General features: G+C 41.4%; 1 protein-coding gene across 2 annotated transcripts in view; it reads left to right on the forward strand.

The window, feature by feature from the left end:
- SMKR1 (small lysine rich protein 1) overlaps window positions 1-16,468 on the forward strand; it is a 92,475-nt gene extending 76,007 nt beyond the window's left edge. For both annotated transcript variants that reach the window (XM_053719742.1, XM_053719743.1), the window contains exon 3: window positions 16,005-16,468. In XM_053719742.1, the coding sequence (XP_053575717.1) occupies window positions 16,005-16,244 (240 nt within the window). In that variant the 3' untranslated portion in view covers window positions 16,245-16,468. The remainder of the gene's footprint in view (window positions 1-16,004) is intronic.
- Window positions 16,469-23,151: the final 6,683 nt, after the last annotated feature.

Here is a 23,151-nt window from a genome sequence, read left to right on the forward strand (position 1 = left end):
ACTGTGAAAAATTGGTTGCTATAACTATTTTGGTTCATTGTTATTTCAACTGTGACAGTTTTTTGTGCTTCTTAAAGGCACAGTAGCGTTTTTTATATTGCTTGTAAATTTATTTAGAAAAGTATTTCCAAGTTTGCTAGTCTCATTGCTAGTCTGTTTAAACATGTCTGACACAGATGAATCTCTTTGTTCACTATGTTTAAAGGCCAATGTGGAACCCAATAGAAATTTGTGTACTAATTGCATTGATGTTACTTTAAATAAAAGTCAATCTTTACATGTAAAGAAATTATCACCAGACAACGAGGGGGAAGTTATGCCGACTAACTCTCCTCACGTGTCAGTACCTTCGCCTCCCGCTCAGGAGGTGCGTGATTTTGTGGCGCCAAGTACATCAGGGAGGCCCTTACAAATCACTTTGCAAGACATGGCTACTGTTATGACAGAAGTATTATCTAAATTGCCAGAATTAAGAGGCAAGCGCGATAGCTCTGGGTTAAGGACAGAGCGCGCGGATGAGGTGAGAGCCATGTCAGATACTGCGTCACAGTTTGCAGAACATGAAGACGGAGAGCTTCATTCTGTGGGTAACGGATCTGATCCAGGGAGACTGGATTCAGAGATTTCTAATTTTAAATTTAAGCTTGAGAACCTCCGCATATTGCTAGGGGAGGTATTAGCGGCTCTGAATGATTGTAACACGGTTGCAATTCCAGAAAAATTATGTAGGTTGGATAGATACTATGCGGGGTACCGGTGTGTACTGACGTGTTTCCTATACCTAAAAGGCTTACAGAGATTATTAGCAAGGAGTGGGATAGACCTGGTGTGCCTTTTTCCCCTCCTCCCATATTTAGGAAAATGTTTCCTATAGACGCCACCACACGAGAATTATGGCAGACGGTCCCTAAGGTGGAGGGAGCAGTTTCTACTTTAGCTAAGCGTACCACTATCCCGTTGGAGGATAGTTGTGCCTTTTCAGATCCAATGGATAAGAAATTAGAGGGTTACCTTAAGAAAATGTTTGTTCAACAAGGTTTTATCTTACAGCCCCTTGCATGCATTGCGCCTGTCACTGCTGCGGCGGCATTCTGGTTTGAGTCTCTGGAAGAGGCCATTCGCTCAGCTCCATTGGATGAAATTATGAACAAGCTTAAAGCACTTAAGCTAGCTAACGCATTTGTTTCTGATGCCGTCGTACATTTAACCAAACTTACGGCTAAGAACTCCGGATTCGCCATCCAAGCGCGCAGAGCGCTATGGCTTAAATCCTGGTCAGCTGACGTGACTTCTAAATCTAAATTGCTTAATATTCCTTTCAAAGGGCAGACCTTATTCGGGCCCGGCTTGAAAGAAATTATCGCTGACATTACGGGAGGTAAGGGCCATGCTCTACCTCAGGACAGGGCCGAATCAAAGGCCAAACAGTCTAATTTTCGTGCCTTTCGTAACCTCAAGGCAGGAGCAGCATCAACTTCCTCCGCTCCAAAACAGGAAGGAGCTGTTGCTCGTTACAGACAAGGCTGGAAAACTAACCAGTCCTGGAACAAGGGCAAGCAGGCCAGAAAACCTGCTGCTGCCCCTAAGACAGCATGAAGAGAGGGCCCCCTATCCGGAAACGGATCTAGCGGGGGGCAGACTTTCTCTCTTCGCCCAGGCTTGGGCAAGAGATGTCCAGGATCCCTGGGCGTTGGAGATCATATCTCAGGGATATCTCCTGGACTTCAAAACTTCTCCTCCATGAGGGAGATTTCATCTTTCAAGGTTATCAGCAAACCAAATAAAGAAAGAGGCGTTTCTACGCTGTGTACAAGACCTCTTACTAATGGGGGTCATCCACCCAGTTCCGCGGACGGAACACGGGCAAGGATTCTATTCAAATCTATTTGTGGTTCCCAAGAAAGAGGGAACCTTCAGACCAATCTTGGACTTAAAAATCCTAAACAAATTCCTAAGAGTTCCATCATTCAAAATGGAAACTATTCGAACCATCCTTCCCATGATCCAAGAGGGTCAGTACATGACCACAGTGGACTTAAAGGATGCCTACCTTCACATACCGATTCACAAGGATCATTATTGGTATCTAAGATTTGCTTTCCTACAGGCATTACCAGTTTGTAGCTCTTCCCTTCGGATTAGCTACGGCTCCAAGAATCTTTACAAAAGTTCTGGGCTCACTTCTGGCGGTACTAAAACCACGAGGCATTGCGGTGACTCCGTACCTAGACGACATTCTGATACAAGCGTCAAGTTTTCAAACTGCCAAGTCTCATACAGAGATAGTTCTGGCATTTCTGAGGTCGCATGGGTGGAAGGTGAACGTGGAAAAGAGTTCTCTATCACCATTTACAAGGGTTCCCTTTCTAGGGACTCGTATAGATTCTGTAGAGATGAAAATTTACCTGACAGAGGCCAGGTTATCAAAACTTCTAAATGCTTGAAGTGTCCTTCATTCCATTCCACACCCGTCAGTAGCTCAGTGCATGGAAGTAATCTGCTTAATGGTAGTGGCAATGGACATAGTACCATTTGCGCGCCTGCATCTCAGACCACTGCAATTGTGCATGCTAAGTCAGTGGAACGGGGATTACTCAGATTTGTCCCCCCTGCTAAATCTGAATCAAGAGACCAGAGATTCTCTTCTATGGTGGCTTTCTCGGCCACATCTGTCCAAAGGGATGACCTTTCGCAGGCCAGATTGGACGATTGTAACTACAGACGCCAGCCTTCTAGGCTGGGGCGCTGTTTGGAACTCCCTGAAGGCTCAGGGACTATGGACTCAGGAGGAGAAACTCCTCCCAATAAATATTCTGGAATTAAGAGCAATATTCAATGCTCTCCTAGCTTGGCCTCAGTTAGCAACTCTGAGGTTCATCAGATTTCAGTCGGACAACATCACGACTGTGGCTTACATTAACCATCAAGGGGGAACCAGAAGTTCCCTAGCGATGTTGGAAGTCTCAAAGATAATTCGCTGGGCAGAGTCTCACTCTTGCCACCTGTCAGCGATTTACATCCCAGGCGTGGAGTACTGGGAGGCGGATTTTCTAAGTCGCCAGACTTTTCATCCGGGGGAGTGGGAACTTCATCCGGAGGTTTTTGCTCTACTGATTCATCGTTGGGGCAAACCAGATCTGGATCTCATGGCGTCTCGCCAGAACGCCAAGCTTCCTTGTTACGGATCCAGGTCCAGGGACCCGGGAGCGGTGCTGATAGATGCTCTGACAGCCCCTTGGGTCTTCAACATGGCTTATGTGTTTCCACCATTCCCGATGCTTCCTCGTTTGATTGCCAAGATCAAACAGGAGAGAGCTTCGGTGATTCTGATAGCGCCTGCGTGGCCACGCAGGACCTGGTATGCAGACCTAGTGGACATGTCGTCCTGTCCACCGTGGTCTCTGCCTCTGAGACGGGACCTTCTAATTCAGGGTCCTTTCAACCATCCAAATCTAATTTCTCTGAGGCTGACTGCATGGAGATTGAACGCTTGATTCTATCAAAGCGTGGCTTCTCGGAGTCGGTTATTGATACCTTAATACAGGCTAGGAAGCCTGTTACCAGAAAAATTTACCATAAGATATGGCGTAAATATTTATATTGGTGCGAATCCAAGAGTTACTCATGGAGTAAGGTTAGGATTCCTAGGATATTGTCCTTTCTACAAGAGGGTTTAGAAAAGGGCTTATCTGCTAGTTCGTTAAAGGGACAGATTTCTGCTCTGTCTATTCTTCTACACAAACGTCTGGCTGAAGTTCCAGACGTTCAGGCTTTTTGTCAGGCTTTAGCTAGGATTAAGCCTGTGTTTAAGACTGTTGCTCCGCCGTGGAGCTTTAACTTAGTTCTTAACGTTCTTCAAGGCGTTCCATTTGAACCCCTTCATTCCATTGATATCAAGCTGTTATCCTGGAAGGTTCTGTTTTTGATGGCTATTTCCTCGGCTCGAAGAGTCTCTGAGTTATCTGCCTTACATTGTGATTCTCCTTATCTGATTTTTCATTCAGACAAGGTAGTTCTACGTACTAAACCTGGGTTCTTACCTAAGGTAGTTACTAACAGGAATATCAATCAAGAGATTGTTGTTCCATCACTGTGTCCTAACCCTTCTTCAAAGAAGGAACGACTCTTACATAATCTGGACGTAGTCCGTGCCCTGAAGTTCTATTTGCAGGCAACTAAAGATTTTCGTCAAACTTCTTCCCTGTTTGTCGTTTACTCTGGACAGAGAAGAGGTCAAAAGGCTTCGGCTACCTCTCTCTCTTTTTGGCTTCGTAGCATAATACGTTTAGCCTATGAGACTGCTGGACAGCAGCCTCCTGAAAGGATTACAGCTCATTCTACTAGAGCTGTGGCTTCCACCTGGGCCTTTAAAAATGAGGCCTCTGTTGAACAGGTTTGCAAGGCTGCAACTTGATCTTCACTTCACACTTTTTCAAAATTTTACAAATTTGACACTTTTGCTTCTTCGGAGGCTATTTTTGGGAGAAAGATACTACAGGCAGTGGTTCCTTCTGTTTAATGTTCCTGCCTTGTCCCTCCCTTCATCCGTGTACTTTAGCTTTGGTATTGGTATTCCATAAGTAATGGATGACCCGTGGACTGACTACACTTAACAAGAGAAAACATAATTTATGCTTACCTGATAAATTTATTTCTCTTGTAGTGTAGTCAGTCCACGGCCCGCCCTGTCTTTAAGGCAGATCTAAATTTTAATTAAACTCCAGTCACCACTGCACCCTATGGTTTCTCCTTTCTCGTCTGCTTTTGGTCGAATGACTGAATATGACATGTGAGGGGAGGAGCTATATAGCAGCTCTGCTTGGGTGATCCTCTTGCAGCTTCCTGTTAGGAAGAGATATATTCCATAAGTAATGGATGACCCGTGGACTGACTACACTACAAGAGAAATAAATTTATCAGGTAAGCATAAATTATGTTTTTAAACAACTTTCCAATTTACTTCTATTATTTGATTTGCTTCCTTCTCTTGTTATCCTTTGTTAAAAGGTTTATCTGGCAAGCTCAGGAGCAGCAAAGAACCTAGTTTCTAGCTGCTGATTGGTGGCTGTATGTATGTATATATATATATATATATATATATATATATATATATATATATATATATATATATATATATATATATATATATATACTGATTGCCATTGGCTCACCCATGTGTTTATTTAGAAACCAGTAGTGCATTGCTTCTCCTTAAACAAATGATACCAAGAGAATGAAACAAATTAGATAATAGAAATAAATTAGAAAGTTGTTAAATTTTATATTCTCTATATGAACCATGAAAGAAAAATTTTGAGTTTCATGTTCCTTTAATGTCTAAACTGTTGGCAACAAAAGTGAGTAAACCCCTAAGTGGAATTGTCCAAATTGGGCCCAAAGTGTCAATATTTTGTGTGGCCACCATTATTTTCCAGCACTGCCGTAACCCTCTTGGGCATAGAGTTCACCAGAGCTTCACAGGTTGTCACTGAGGTCCTCTTCCACTCCTCCATGACGACATCACAGAGCTGGTGGATGTTAGAGACCTTGCGCTCCCCTACCTTCCATTTGTGGATGGCCCACAGATGCTCAATAGGGTTTAGGTCTGGAGAAATGCTTGGCCAGTCCATCACCTTTACCCTCAGCTTCTTTAGTAAGGCAGTGGTCGTCTTGGAGGTGTGTTTGGGGTCGTTATCATGTTGGAATACTGCCCTGTGGCCCAGTCTCTAAAGGGAGGGGATCATGCTCTGCTTCAGTATGTCACAGTATATGTTGGCATTCATGGTTCCCTCAATGAACTGTAGCTCACCAGTGCCTGCAGCACTCATGCAGGCTCAGACCATGACACTCCTACCACCATGCTTGACTGTAGGCAAGACACACTTGTCTTTGTACTCCTCACCTGGTTGCCGCCACACACGTTGGACACCATCTGAACCAAATAGGTTTATCTTGGTCTCATCGGACCACAGGACATTGTTCCAGTAATCCATGTCCTTAGTCTGCTTGTCTTCAGAAAACTGCGCTCTTTCTTGTGCATTATCTTTAGAAGAGGCTTCCTTCTGGGACGACAGCCATGCAGACCAATTTGATGCAGTGTGCAGCGTATGGTCTGAGCACTAACTGGCTGACCCTCCCCACCCCTTCAACCACTGCAGCAATGCTGGCAGCACTCATACGTCTATTTCCCAAAGACAACCTCTGGATATGACGCTGAGCACGTGCACTCAACTTCTTTGGTCGACCATGGCGAGGCTTGTTCTGTGTGGAATCTGTCCTGGGAAACCACTGTATGGTCTTGCCCACCGTGCTGCAGCTCAGTTTCAGGGTCTTGGCAATCTTCTTATAGCCTAGGCCATCTTTATGTAGAGCAACAATTCTTTTTTTTAGATCCTCAGAGAGTTCTTTGCCATGAGGTGCCATGTTGAACTTCAAGTGACCAGTATGAGAGAGTGTGAGAGCGATAACACCAAATTTAACACACCTGCTCCCCATTCACACCTGAGACCTTGTAACACTAACGAGTCACATGACACCGGGGAGGGAAAATGGCTAATTGGGCCCAATTTGGACATTTCCACTTAGGGGTGTACTCACTTTTGTTGCCAAAGGTTTAGACATTAATGGCTGTGTGTTGAATTATTTTGAGGGGACAGCAAATTTACACTGTTATACAGGCTGTACTCTCACTACTTTACATTGTAGTAAAGTGTCATTTCTTCAGTGTTGTCATATGAAAAGGTATAATAAAATATTTACAAAAATGTGAGGGGTGTACTCACTTTATTATGTATATTACATACATGTATATTACACATACATGCACATATATTATGCATACATTACACATACACATATATTACACATACATACATACATGTATATTACACATACATTACACATATATTACATATACATACACATATATTACACATACATACATGCACATATATTACTCATACATTACACATACATACACAAATATTACACATATATACATACACATATATTACACATACATACACACATACATACATACATACATGCACGTATAGTACACGTACATGCACATATATTACTCATACATTACACATATATTACACATACATACACAAATATTACACATATATACATACACATATATTACACATACAAACATGCACATATATTACTCATACATTACACATACATACACATATATTACACATATATACATACACATATATTACGCATACATTACACATACATACACATATAGTTACACATACATACATACACGTATATTACACATACATACACATATAGTTACACATACATACACGTATATTACACATACATACACATATATTACTCATATATTACACATACATACGCATATAGTTACACATACATACATACACGTATATTACACATACATACACATATAGTTACACATACATGTATATTACACATACATTCACATATATTACTCATACATTACACATACATACACATATAGTTACACATACATACATATACATTATGTATACATTAAACCAAAGGTTACTGCGTCATGCAGTTGACTAGATCACACCTTGTGCTACTGACTGGGTAAAACATACATTATGGGTTTATATGCAACAAATGTGGTTAATTTTTATTTTGCTCCCTTTTCCTGTAATTTACCTTAGAAAAAAATTGTGGTTTTCCACTGTTCCCAAGTGCCTGGCATGGATCATGCAAGATTCTGAGCAATGACACCGCAACATTCTGCACAGTGATTGCTTGATCATTGCAGAAGCTGATCTATGTCTGTAACTAACTGGCCACAGTTTGTGGTATGTCCCTGGGCTTTGTAAGTAAGCTGTAAGTTAACGTTGTGTTAACGCTTCCATCTGACGTCGGATTTCTTGAAAATCAATTAGTTGCTAAGGTAACCCGACCTTACGCTATAGAATTTACGTTTAACGTCCGTGCTTCTTACCTGTGATCGCCTCTCAAGAAAAATAAAAAAAACACATCCATATTTTTAATAATCAAATACTATTTTCTAATATAATTATATTTAACACTTCATAAATATAAGTAATATTTATTGCTGCCCTAGGCATAGGTCTAGTTTGCATTCTGTAGATATGTTCTTGCATATATTATTATATTTAAATATATACTGATATTTCTATTAGAATATAAGTTCAACTATTTCTATACATGAGACAACAATAAATATTACTTATAACAATTTATTTCTACATTAAAACACTTGCATTATTTGCAAGTTTTATAATTTCAGTAGAAAATAGGTCTCAAAAAGCACAATTTTCCTCTTTTACACCTAGTTGAGCTGGGGGTAATATTTCTCAATGTATCGACAGCCTCCGACAATGTATTAACGGTTAGCGCTTTCATTGGAAACCTGGTATAATTTATCGATTAACGGCTTCTATTACTTTCTATGGGACGCGAAGATCTTTTCGGCAGCCAAAGTCCGGCTGCCGATATTGAGGTATAACGCGCCATTGGAAACAGTCGATAAACGATATCGCTTCCGACAGCATATTTATCGGTTTGCGAGTGCACGCAAACTGAATTACGACTCAATGGAAGCGAGGCCATAGTTACTGTTTCTTTAAAATGTAAAACAGTGTCAGGCCCAGAAGACTGCAGATGTAGAGGTTCCATACTTTACAAGCAGTGAGTGTGCGTTGTGTAGACACCAGGTTACGGGTACCAGTATGTGTTTGGTTTATTATATTGCGCTTACGCTATATTAGGAAACAACTTGCACTAGAACAGACAGAACGCAGTAATAACGCTGCATTTAATTCAGTTGTATTCTGACACATATTTAGCTCCATAATTTTCCATGAAAAAAATATAATACATTTTGAGAAAGAAAACCTTTGTATAATGTCCCTTTCACTAGTTTAAGGTGTGCTGCTAATGTTATCTAATAGAGTGACGAGTGGCAGTTAAATGATCTCAGCGTCCTTCTATACATGCATTTCCCTTCGTGCAGATCACTAGTTATTATGTGCTTGTGTACAATTACAGCCTATATCAAATGTTTTATTCATATTGACATTGTATATAACTGTTACATTACTGTGGAATTATATGCTATATTAAAGGGGCCGTCAACACCAGCATTTTTGTTGTTTAAAAAGATAGATAATCCCTTTATTACCCATTCCCTAGTTTTGCATAACAAACACAGTTATAATAACACATGTTTTACCTCTGTAATTACCTTGTATCTAAGCCTCTACAGACTGCCCCCTTATTTCAGTTCATTTAACAGACTTGTATTTTAGCCAATCAGTGCTCACTCCTCGGTAAATTCACATGCGTTAGCTCAATGTTATCTATGTGAAACACATGAACTAATGCCCTCTAGTGGTGAAAAACTGCCAAAATGCTTTCAGATTAGAGGTGGCCTTCAAGGTCTAAGGCCTAGATTTAGAGTTCGGCGGTAGCCGTCAAAACCAGCGTTAGAGGCTCCTAACGCTGGTTTTGGCCGCCCGCTGGTATTTGGAGTCAGTGATTAAAGGGTCTAACGCGCACTTTTCAGCCGCGACTTTTCCATACCGCAGATCCCCCTACGCCATTTGCGTAGCCTATCTTTTCAATGGGATCTTTCTAACGCCGGTATTTAGAGTCGTTTCTGCAGTGAGCGTTAGAGCTCTAACGACAAGATTCCAGCCGCCTGAAAATAGCAGGAGTTAAGAGCTTTCTGGCTAACGCCGGTTTATAAAGCTCTTAACTACTGTACCCTAAAGTACACTAACACCCATAAACTACCTATGTACCCCTAAACCGAAGTCCCCCCACATCGCCGCCACTCGATTAAAATTTTTAACCCCTAATCTGCCGACCTCCACCTACGTTATACTTATGTACCCCTAATCTGCTGCCCCTAACCCTGCCGACCCCTATATTATATTTATTAACCCCTAACTTGCCCCCCACAACGTCGCCGCAAGCTACTTAAAATAATTAACCCCTAATCTTCCGACCGCAAATCGCCGCCACCTACGTTATCCCTATGTACCCCTAATCTGCTGCCCCTAACATCGCCGACCCCTATGTTATATTTATTAACCCCTAATCTGCCCCCCACAACGTCGCCGACACCTGCCTACACTTATTAACCCCTAATCTGCCGAGCGGACCTGAGCGCTACTATAATAAAGTTATTAACCCCTAATCCGCCTCACTAACCCTATCATAAATAGTATTAACCCCTAATCTGCCCTCCCTAACATCGCCGACACCTACCTTCAATTATTAACCCCTAATCTTCCGATCGGAGCTCACCGCTATTTATTTTACAGGTAAATTTGTTATTATTTTAACTAGGTAACTATTAAATAGTTCTTAACTATTTAATAGCTATTGTACCTGGTTAAAATAATTACAAAGTTGCCTGTAAAATAAATATTAATCCTAAAATAGCTATAATATAATTATAATTTATATTGTAGCTATATTAGGATTTATTTTACAGGTAAGTATTTAGCTTTAAATAGGAATCATTTATTTAATAAGAGTTAATTTATTTCGTTAGATAAAAATTATATTTAACTTAGGGGGGTGTTAGTGTTAGGGTTAGACTTAGCTTTAGGGGTTAATACATTTATTAGAATAGCGGTGAGCTCCGGTCGTCAGATTAGGGGTTAATAATTGAAGGTAGGTGTCGGCGATGTTAGGGAGGGCAGATTAGGGGTTAATAACTTTATTATAGTAGCGCTCAGGTCCGCTCGGCAGATTAGGGGTTAATAAGTGTAGGTAGGTGTCGGCGACGTTGTGGGGGGCAGATTAGGGGTTAATAAATATAACATAGGGGTCGGCGATGTTAGGGCAGCAGATTAGGGGTACATAGGGATAATGTAAGTTGCGGCGGTTTACGGAGCGGCAGATTAGGGGTTTAAAAAAATATGCAGGGGTCAGCGATAGCGGGGGCGGCAGATTAGGGGTTAATAAGTGTAAGGTTAGGGGTGTTTAGACTCGGGGTACATGTTAGAGTGTTAGGTGCAGACGTAGGAAGTGTTTCCCCATAGGAAACAATGGGGCTGCGTTAGGAGCTGAACGCTGCTTTTTTGCAGGTGTTAGGTTTTTTTTTCAGCTCAAACAGCCCCATTGTTTCCTATGGGAGAATCGTGCACGAGCACGTTTTTGAGGCCGGCCGCGTCCGTAAGCAACTCTGGTATCGAGAGTTGCATTTGCGGTAAAAATGCTCTACGCTCCTTTTTTGGAGCCTAACGCAGCATTTGTTTGAACTCTCGATACCAGAGTTAAATTTATGGTGCGGCCAGAAAAAAACCCGCGGAGCGTTAACAGCCCTTTTACCGCCAAACTCCAAATCTAGCCGTAAGAAATTAGTATATGAACCTCCTAGCTTTAACTTTCAACTAAGAATACCAAGAGAACAAAGTAAAATTGGTGATAAAAGTAAATTGAAAAGTTGTTTAAAATTACATGCCCTATTTGAATCATGAAAGTTTTTTTTGGTCTTGACTGTCCCTTTAAATATTAAATATATTTTCTAAGCACAGTATTCAGGTTCTTCTCTGCCTCTGTCTTCAGTGGCTGTTGTCAGATTAGTGCTATAGCATTTTGCAGTGCCATATACATAAATGATAGTAATTTATAGAACTGTTTGTTAATAATGTTTTTGGGATTTCTGATAATGAAGAGAACAATGCTGCTATAATTAAAAGTCCTACGCCTAGATTTATAGTTTGGCGTTAGCCGTCAAAACCAGCGTTAGAGGCTCCTAACGCTGGTTTTGGGCTACCGCTGGCATTTAGAGTCAGTCAGGAAAGGGTCTAATGCTCACTTTGCAGCCGCGACTTTTCCATACCGCAGATCCCCCTACGCCATTTGCGTATCCTATCGTTTCAATGGGATCTTTCTAATGCCGGTATTTAGAGTCGTGGCTGAAGTGAGCGTTAGAAATCTAACGACAAAACTCCAGCCGCAGAAAAAAGCCAGGAGTTAAGAGCTCTCTGGGCTAACGCCGGTTCATAAAGCTCTTAACTACTGTGCTCTAAAGTACACTAACACCCATAAACTACCTATGTACCCCTAAACCGAGGCCCCCCACATCGCCGCCACTCTATTAAATTTTTTTAACCCCTAATCTGCCGACCGCACACCGCCGCCACCTACATTATCCCTATGTACCCCTAATCTGCTGCCCTAAATACTTACCTGTAAAATAAATCCTAATATAGCTACAATATAAATTTTAATTATATTGTAGCTATTTTAGGATTAATATTTATTTTACAGGCAACTTTGTATTTATTTTAACAAGGTACAATAGCTATTAAATAGTTAATAACTATTTAATAGTTACCTAGTTAAAATAATTACAAAATTACCTGTAAAATAAATCCTAGCCTAAGTTACAATTAAACCTAACACTACACTATCAATAAATCAATTAAATAAACTACCTACAATTATCTACAATTAAACCTAACACTACACTATCAATAAATTAATTACATACAAATACCTACAAATAAATACAATTAAATAAACTAACTAAAGTACAAAAAATAATTTTTTTTTACAAACATTAGAAAAATATTACAACAATTTTAAGCTAATTACACCTACTCTAAGCCCCCTAATAAAATAACAAAGCCCCCCAAAATAAAAAAATGCCCTACCCTATTCTAAAATTAAAATAGAAAAGCTCTTTTACCTTACCAGCTCTTAAAAGGGCCTTTTGCGGGGCATGCCCCAAAGAATTCAGCTCTTTTGCCTGGAAAAAAAACCATACAATACCCCCCCCAACATTACAACCCACCACCCAGATACCCCTAATCTAACCCAAACCCCCCTTAAATAAACCTAACACTAAGCCCCTGAAGATCTTCCTACCTTATCTTCACCACGCCGGGTATCACCGATCCGTCCAGGCTCCAATGTCTTGATCCAAGCCCAAGCGGGGGCTGAAGACGTCCATCCTCCGGCTGAAGTCTTGATCCAAGCCCAAGCAGGGGCTGAAGACGTCCATCCTCCGGCTGAAGTCTTGATCCAAGCGGCGGCTGAAGAAGTCCATCATCGGGCAGAAGTCTTCATCCTATCCGGGCAGAAGAGGAGATCCGGACCGGTAGACATCTTCATCCAAGCGGCATCTTCTATCTTCTTCCATCCGATGACGAGCGGCTCCATCTTCAAGACCTCCGGCGTGGATCCATCCTCTTTTTCCGACGTCCTAAAACAGAATGAAGTTTCCTTTAAGGGACGTCATCCAAGATGGCGTCCCTCGAATTCCGATTGGCTGATAGGATTCTATCAGCCAATCGGAATTAAGATAGGAAAATTCTGATTGGCTGATGGAATCAGCCAATCAGATTCAAGTTCAATCCGATTGGCTGATCCAATCAGCCAATCAGATTGAGCTCGAATTCTATTGGCTGTTCCATCAGATTGAGCTCGCATTCTGTTGGCTGTTCCGATCAGCCAATAGAATGCAAGCTCAATCTGATTGGCTGATTGGATCAGCCAATTGGATTGAACTTGAATCTGATTGGCTGATTCCATCAGCCAATCAGAATTTTCCTACCTTAATTCCGATTGGCTGATAGAATCCTATCAGCTAATCGGAATTCGAGGGACGCTATCTTGGATGACGTTCCTTAAAGGAACCTTCATTCTGTTTTAGGACATCCGAAGAAGAGGATGGATCCGCGCCGGAGGTCTTGAAGATGGAGCCGCTCGTCATCGGATGGAAGAAGATAGAAGATGCCGCTTGGATGAAGATGTCTACCGGTCCGGATCTCCTCTTCTGCCCGGATAGGATGAAGACTTCTGCCCGATGATGGACTTCTTCAGCCGCTGCTTGGATCAAGACTTCAGCCGGAGGATGGACGTCTTCAGCCCCCGCTTGGGCTTGGATCAAGACTTCAGCCGGAGGATGGACGTCTTCAGCCCCCGCTTGGGCTTGGATCAAGACATCGGAGCCTGGACCGATCGGTGATACCCGACGTGGTGAAGATAAGGTAGGAAGATCTTCAGGGGCTTAGTGTTAGGTTTATTTAAGGGAGTTTGGGTTAGATTAGGGGTATGTGGGTGGTGGGTTGTAATGTTGGGGGGGGGTATTGTATGTTTTTTTTCCAGGCAAAAGAGCTGAATTCTTTGGGGCATGCCCCGCAAAAGGCCCTTTTAAGGGCTGGTAAGGTAAAAGAGCTTTTCTATTTTAATTTTAGAATAGGGTATGGCATTTTTTTTATTTTGGAGGGCTTTGTTATTTTATTAGGGGGCTTAGAGTAGTTGTAATTAGCTTAAAATTGTTGTAATATTTTTCTAATGTTTGTAAATATTTTTTTTTTTGTAACTTAGTTCTTTTTTTATTTTTTGTACTTTAGTTAGTTTATTTAGTTGTATTTATTTGTAGGTATTGTATTTAATTAATTTATTGATAGTGTAGTGTTAGATTTAATTGTAGATAATTGTAGGTATTTTATTTAATTAATTTATTGATAGTGTAGTGTTAGGTTTAATTGTAACTTAGGTTAGGATTTATTTTACAGGTAATTTTGTAATTATTTTAACTAGGTAACTATTAAATAGTTATTAACTATTTAATAGCTATTGTACCTAGTTAAAATAAATACAAAGTTGCCTGTAAAATAAATATTAATCCTAAAATAGCTACAATATAATTATAATTTATATTGTAGCTATATTAGGATTTATTTTACAGGTAAGTATTTAGCTTTAAATAGGAATAATTTATTTAATAAGAGTTAATTTATTTAGTTAGATTTAAATTATATTTAACTTAGGGGGGTGTTAGGGTTAGGGTTAGACTTAGCTTTAGGGGTTAATACATTTATTAGAGTAGCGGCGAGGTCAGGTCGGCAGATTAGGGGTTAATAATTGTAGGTAGGTGGAGGCGACGTTGGGGGCGGCAGATTAGGGGTTAATAAATATAATATAGGGGTTGGCGGTGTTAGGGGCAGCAGATTAGGGGTACATAGGGATAACGTAGGTTGCGGCGGTGTACGGAGCGGCAGATTAGGGGTTAAAAAAAATATGCAGGGGTCAGCAATAGCAGGGGCGGCAGATTAGGGGTTAATAAGTGTAAGGTTAGGGGTGTTTAGACTCGGGGTACATGTTAGGGTGTTAGGTGCAGACTTAGGAAGTGTTTCCCCATAGGAAACAATGGGGCTGCGTTAGGAGCTGAACGCTGCTTTTTTGCAGGTGTTAGGTTTTTTTTTCAGCTCAAACTGCCCCATTGTTTCCTATGGGGGAATCGTGCACGAGCACGTTTTTGAAGCTGGCCGCGTACGTAAGCACCGCTGGTATTGAGAGTTGCAGTGGCGGTAAATATGCCTGTACGCTCCCTTTTTGGAGCCTAACGCAGCCCTTCTGTGAACTCTAAATACCAGCGGTATTTAAAAGGTGCGGGAGAAAAAAATCTAAATCTAGCCGCTAGTGAATTTGTTTTGGTCTGTTCTGTAAATGGGGCAGCTTGTTAATGATATGTGATTCCACCTAAACAAAAAAAGCAAACATAAAACCATCACTGCATGAAAACCAGGGCTTTACTGATAACATCGTATGACCCTGACACTGCTGTTTCATTTTAGCATTAGTCATGTAGACAAGAACTAGAAGGTCCATTTAGTCTGCCTTCATTTCCTTCTGAAGGTGTCTATCATATCCCCTCTTGCCCTACTCTCCTCTAAGCTTTGTTTATTGTGGTCATCATGTTTAATTTTCTGCACCATCTACCTGTTTAGTAGCTTTCTTTGAACAGTTTCTAGTATATTTATATCCGTCTGGCCACTCCAGAACTGTGTACAATAAAAGATGAGACCTAACTAGTGATCTATAATAAAGTGTCAGAAGAATCTGACTTTTTCTACTACTAATATCTATTCCTATACAGTCAAGCATTGTATTGTAATTCTATGCTGCACTACTGCATTCTTTACCAAACTTCATGTTATTTCTTACGTTACTGCCAGTAAAGTCTTCTTGTTGCTTGTGCTTTCTCTCAGCCAACAAAAAGTGCCAAAAGCTCCAGAAGTTCCAGTAAATCTCATGGCAAAGGCAAGAAGACAAAGAAGTCCAAAAAGAGCAAGACCCCTGCACCAGAGGTGGACATACTGAGCCCAGCCGCCATGCTGAACGCGTACTACATCTCCCATAATGCTGTAGATTGTTTGGAATACCGAGGCTTCAGCTGGTCCGGAGCACCCAAAAAAAAGAAGGGAAAGAAGAAAGGCAAAAAGAAGTAGATGAATTAGCGCCCATTCCCAGATCCGTGCATGCAGCACATAAAAAAAACGCCAAATAAGAACTAATTGTCTGACAAGTGCCATGTACCTAGTGGCAGCAAACCATCATTATGGATTTCTAGTCTTTAGGTTGTAGCAATAAATTGCAGATTTTAGTGCCAGTTATACGGATACATTTTTTAACAAATCTAAATAAAGACATCTCTGTTGTGTGTTGCTTATGATGATTGTATTGACATATATGACCGTTTAAGCCTTTCCTGCTATGGTTCTGACTATTTTACATTAACCTGGATGATGAGGATTAGAGATTATTCATCTCTTTGTGGTTTATTTTTGTGGTTCTGTTTTCTGACCATATGGGTAATGAATGTCATAGCACGAGACAGCAGTGTATCCTCAGCAAACCGAAGAGGGATGTGCCCTTGTGTGGTCGGCAGTTTCTAACCTTTGTAAATGCAACTAGCAGTGCAAAGTAACCTAGCCAAACATTTATAATGACATTCAGAATCCCACCTATATGTGTACTCAGCAGCAATACTGCCCACTCATAAAAAATGTCTGGCAAATAATGTCGTGGCTGCTCTGCTCTCATGACCTGACCATTAGCTGCACTGCCAACATGACATGCTTATATGTGTAAATACTCTCAACTGCTCAAACTGAGAATACGATCAATGTGTTGAAGGAAATATTTGGATCCTATTCAGGTAATAGTATTATACAAACATTAAATGAAAATATTCCGTTGATATTATTTGTTTACATGGTTTCTCATGCTCACTGCATATTTCATTGGTTGCACTAAATTGCATGTTTGATGACTTAATTATAGGGGTTCAAGGCTGAGCTATAACACTTGGGAGTACATTAGGTAGCAAGAAAAAAAACGCATTGATGTCAGGAAAGCACTCCCCATTTCAGGATTAAACCTAATATGGGCTACGAGTGGAGCGTTCCAGTCTTAAAACTGCTAAAAGTAATTTTCAGTGCTCAGAGATTTATTATTATCGTATTAGGAGTTGAAAGTAATACGTTTGCGCTCTTGTCAGGGTTACAAATAGACTTTGAGAAGTCATGAACGCAAAAACATAATTTATGCTTACCTGATAAATTCCTTTCTTCTGTAGTGTGATCAGTCCACGGGTCATCATTACTTGTGGGATATTAACTGCTCCCCTACAGGAAGTGCAAGAGGATTCACCCAGCAGAGTTGCTATATAGCTCCTCCCCTCTACGTCACCTCCAGTCATTCGACCAAGGACCAACGAGAAAGGAGAAGCCAAGGGTGTAGTGGTGACTGGAGTATAATTTAAAAAATATTTACCTGCCTTAAAAAACAGGGCGGGCCGTGGACTGATCACACTACAGAAGAAAGGAATTTATCAGGTAAGCATAAATTATGTTTTCTTCTGTTAAGTGTGATCAGTCCACGGGTCATCATTACTTGTGGGATACCAATACCAAAGCAAAAGTACACGGATGACGGGAGGGATAGGCAGGCTCTTTATACAGAAGGAACCACTGCCTGAAGAACCTTTCTCCCAAAAATAGCCTCCGAGGAAGCAAAAGTGTGAAATTTGTAAAATTTGGAAAAAGTATGAAGCGAAGACCAAGTTGCAGCCTTGCAAATCTGTTCAACAGAGGCCTCATTCTTAAAGGCCCAAGTGGAAGCCACAGCTCTAGTGGAATGAGCTGTAATTCTTTCAGGAGGCTGCTGTCCAGCAGTCTCATAAGCTAAACGAATTATGCTACGAAGCCAAAAAGAGAGAGAGGTAGCAGAAGCTTTTTGACCTCTCCTCTGACCAGAGTAAACGACAAACAGGGAAGACGTTTGTCGAAAATCTTTAGTTGCCTGTAAATAAAATTTAAGGGCACGAACTACATCCAGATTGTGCAAAAGACGTTCCTTCCTCGAAGAAGGATTTGGGCACAAGGATGGAACAACAATCTCCTGATTGATATTCCTGTTAGTGACTACCTTAGGTAAGAACCCAGGGCTTAGTACGCAGAACTACCTTATCCGAGTGAAAAATCAAATAAGGAGAATCACAATGTAAGGCTGATAACTCAGAGACTCTTCGAGCCGAGGAAATAGCCATTAAAAATAGAACTTTCCAAGATAACAACTTTATATCAATGGAATGAAGGGGTTCAAACGGAACACCCTGTAAAACGTTAAGAACAAGGTTTAAACTCCATGGTGGAGCCACAGCTTTAAACACAGGTTTAATCCGGCCAAAGCCTGACAAAAAGCCTGAACGTCTGGAACTTCTGACAGACGCTTGTGTAACAGAATGGACAGAGCTGAGATCTGTCCCTTTAAGGAACTAGCGGATAACCCCTTTTCTAAACCTTCTTGTAGAAAAGACAATATCCTAGGAATCCTAACCTTACTCCAAGAGTAACCTTTGGATTCGCACCAATATAGGTATTTACGCCATATTTTATGGTAAATCTTTCTGGTGACAGGCTTCCTAGCCTGTATTAAGGTATCAATAACTGACTCAGAAAAACCACGCTTTGATAAGATCAAGCGTTCAATTTCCAAGCAGTCAGCTTCAGAGAAGTTAGATTTTGATGTTTGAAAGGACCCTGAATCAGAAGGTCCTGTTTCAGAGGTAACGACCAAGGTGGACAGAATGACATGTCCACCAGATCTGTATACCAAGTCCTGCGTGGCCATGCAGGCGCTATTAGAATCACTGATGCTTTCTCCTGTTTGATTCTGGCAATCAATCGAGGAAGCATCGGGAAAGGTGGAAACACATAAGCCATCCTGAAGGTCCATGGTGCTGTCAAGGCATCTATCAGGACCGCTCCCGGATCCCTGGATCTGGACCCGTAGCGCGGAAGCTTGGCGTTCTGTCGAGACGCCATGAGATCTATCTCTGGTTTGCCCCAACGTGGAAGTATTTGGGCAAAGACCTCTGGATGAAGTTCCCACTCCCCCGGATGAAAAGTCTGACGACTTAAGAAATCCGCCTCCCAGTTCTCCACTCCCGGGATGTGGATTGCAGACAGGTGGCAAGAGTGAGACTCTGCCCAGCGAATTATCTTCGATACTTCCATCATTGCTAGGAAACTTCTTGTCCCTCCCTGATGGTTGATATAAGCTACAGTCGTGATGTTGTCCGACTGGAACCTGATGAACCCCCGAGTTGCTAACTGGGGCCAAGCCAGAAGAGCATTGAGGACTGCTCTCAATTCCAGAATGTTTATTGGAAGAAGACTCTCCTCCTGATTCCATAGTCCCCTGAGCCTTCAGAGAATTCCAGACAGCGCCCCAACCTAGTAGGCTGGCGTCTGTTGTTACAATTGACCAGTCTGGCCTGCTGAATGGCATTCCCCTGGACAGATGTGGCCGATAAAGCCACCATAGAAGAGAATTTCTGGTCTCTTGAATGGAATGAAGGACACGGCATGCATTTTGAAGTTTTGTTAACCTGTCCTCTGTCAGGTAAATCTTCATTTCTACAGAATCTATCAGAGTCCCCAGGAAGGGAACTCTTGTGAGTGGAAAGAGAGAACTTTTCTCTTCGTTCACTTTCCATCCATGCGACCTTAGAAATGCCAGTACTATCTCTGTATGAGATTTGGCAGTTTGAAAGCTTGAAGCTTGTATCAGTATGTCGTCTAAGTACGGAGCTACTGAAATTCCTCGCGGTCTTAGTACCGCCAGAAGAGTGCCCAGAACCTTTGTGAAGATTCTTGGAGCCGTAGCCAGTCCGAATGGAAGAGCTACAAACTGGTAATGCCTGTCTAAAAAGGCAAACCTTAGATACCGGTAATGACTTCTGTGAATCGGTATGTGAAGGTAAGCATCCTTTAAATCCACTGTGGTCAAGTACTGACCCTCTTGGATCATGGGCAAAATTGTTCGAATAGTTTCCATCTTGAACGATGGAACTCTTAGGAATTTGTTTAGGATCTTTAAATCCAAGATTGGCCTGAAGGTTCCCTCTTTTTGGGAACTACAAACAGATTTGAGTAAAACCCTTGTCCTTGTTCCAACCGCGGAACTGGATGGATCACTCCCATTAATAAAAGATCTTGTACGCAGCGTAGAAACGCTTCCTTCTTTGTTAGGTTTGTTGACAACCTTGACAGATGAAATCTCCCTCTTGGGGGAGAGGATTTGAAGTCCAGAAGGTATCCCTGAGATATGATCTCTAACGCCCAGGGATCCTGAACATCTCTTGCCCAAGCCTGGGCGAAGAGGGAAAGTCTGCCCCCCACTAGATCCGGTCCCGGATCGGGGGGCCCTCAATTCATGCTGTCTTAGGGGCAGCAGCAGGTTTTCTGGCCTGTTTGCCCCTGTTCCAGGACTGGTTAGGTTTCCAGCCTTGTCTGTAGCGAGCAACAGCTCCTTCCTGTTTTGGTGCAGAGGAAGTTGATGCTGCTCCTGCTTTGAAATTACGAAAGGAATGAAAATTGGACTGACTAGCCTTGGCTTTGGCCTTGTCCTGAGGCAGGGCATGACCTTTACCTCCTGTAATGTCATCAATAATCTCTTTCAAGCCGGGCCTGAATAAGGTCTGCCCTTTGAAAGGAATATTAAGCAATTTAGATTTAGACGTAACATCAGCTGACCAGGATTTTAGCCACAGAGCTCTGCGTGCCTGAATGGCGAATCCTGAATTTTTAGCCGCAAGTTTAGTTAAATGTACTACGGCATCTGAAATAAATGAATTAGCTAACTTAAGGAATTTAAGTTTGTGTGTGATGTCATCTAGTGTGGATGATTGAAGTGTCTCTTCCAGAGACTCAAACCAAAATGCTGCTGCAGCCGTGACAGGCGCAATACATGCAAGAGGTTGCAATATAAACCCTTGTTGAACAAACATTTTCTTGAGGTAACCCTCTAATTTTTTATCCATTGGATCTGAAAAAGCACAGCTATCCTCCACTGGGATAGTGGTACGCTTAGCTAAAGTAGAAACTGCTCCCTCCACCTTAGGGACCATTTGCCATAAGTCCCGTGTGGCGGCGTCTATTGGAAACATTTTTCTGAATATAGGAGGGGGTGAGAAAGGCACACCGGGTCTATCCCACTCCTTAGTAACAATGTCAGTAAGTCTCTTAGGTATAGGAAAAACGTCAGTACTCGTCGGTACCGCAAAATATTTATCCAACCTACACATTTTTTCTGGGATTGCAACTGTGTTACAATCATTCAGAGCCGCTAATACCTCCCCTAGTAACACACGGAGGTTCTCAAGCTTAAATTTAAAATTTGAAATGTCTGAGTCCAGTTTATTTGGATCAGAACCGTCACCCACAGAATGAAGCTCTCCATCTTCACGTTCTGCAAACTGTGACGCAGTATCAGACATGGCCCTTGCATTATCAGCGCACTCTGTTCTCATCCCAGAGTGATCACGTTTACCTCTTAGTTCTGGTAGTTTAGCCAAAACTTCAGTCATAACAGTAGCCATATCTTGTAATGTGATTTGTAATGGCCGCCCAGATGCACTCGGCGCTACAATATCACACACCTCCTGAGCGGGAGATGCAGGTACTGACACGTGAGGCGAGTTAGTCGGCATAACTCTCCCCTCGTTTGGGGAAATATGTTCAATTTGTACAGATTGACTATTTTTTAAAGTAGCATCAATACATTTAGTACATAAATTTCTATTGGGCTCCACTTTGGCATTAACACATATAGCACAGAGATATTCCTCTGAATCAGACATGTTTAACACACTAGCAAATAAACAGCAACTTGGAAATACTTTTCAAAGTAATTTACAAATAATATGAAAACGAACTGTGCCTTTAAGAAGCACAGAAAATATTATAACAGATAAAATAATTAAGTTATAGCATCAATCTTTGTCAGAATATACAGTTTTAGCAAAGGATTGTTCCCCTCAGCAAATGATAACTAACCCAGGCAGCAGAAAAAAATAAACGTTTTTTATATCACAGTCAATACAATCAGCACAGCTCTGCTGTGAATGATTACTTCCCTCAAAAAAGACTCTTGAGATCCCTGAACTCTGTAGAGATGAACCGGATCATGCAGGAAGAAAATGAACCTCTGACTGAGTTTTTCTGATGCATAGTGAAAGCACCAAAATGGCCCCTCCCCCACACACATAACAGTGAGAGGGATCTGTGAACTGCTCTAATTTAAATCAAAACTATTGCCAAGTGGAAAAAAAGTGCCCAAAACATTTTTTCACCCAGTACCTCAGAGAAAAAAAACGTTTTTACATGCCAGCAAAAAAACGTTTTACCTCAATAATTAATTGTCATTTAAAACCTATTGCAAGTCCCTGCAAAATAGGTTAAGTCTATGTATACAGTTTAAAAGCCAGAGAAGTACCATTTCCCAGAAAACTGAAGTGTAAAATATACATACATGACAGCCTGATATCAGCTACATCTACTGCATTCAAGGCTGAGTTTACATTATAACGGTATGGCAGGATTTTCTCATCAATTCCATGTCAGAAAATAATAAACTGCTACATACCTCTTTGCAGATTAATCTGCCTGCTGTCCCCTGATCTGAAGTTTACCTCTCCTCAGATGGCCGAGAAACAGCAATATGATCTTAACTACTCCGGCTAAAATCATAGAAAAACTCAGGTAGATTCTTCTTCAAATTCTACCAGAGAAGGAATAACACACTCCGGTGCTATTATAAAATAACAAACTTTTGATTGAAGATATAAAAACTAAATATATCACCATAGTCCTCTCACACATCCTATCTAGTCGTTGGGTGCAAGAGAATGACTGGGGGTGACGTAGAGGGGAGGAGCTATATAGCAACTCTGCTGGGTGAATCCTCTTGCACTTCCTGTAGGGGAGCAGTTAATATCCCACAAGTAATGATGACCCGTGGACTGATCACACTTAACAGAAGAAATCTCATTCTTCCATAGACCTCAAT

This window comes from Bombina bombina, chromosome 6, assembly GCF_027579735.1.
Source record: "Bombina bombina isolate aBomBom1 chromosome 6, aBomBom1.pri, whole genome shotgun sequence".
Lineage (NCBI taxonomy): Eukaryota > Metazoa > Chordata > Amphibia > Anura > Bombinatoridae > Bombina > Bombina bombina.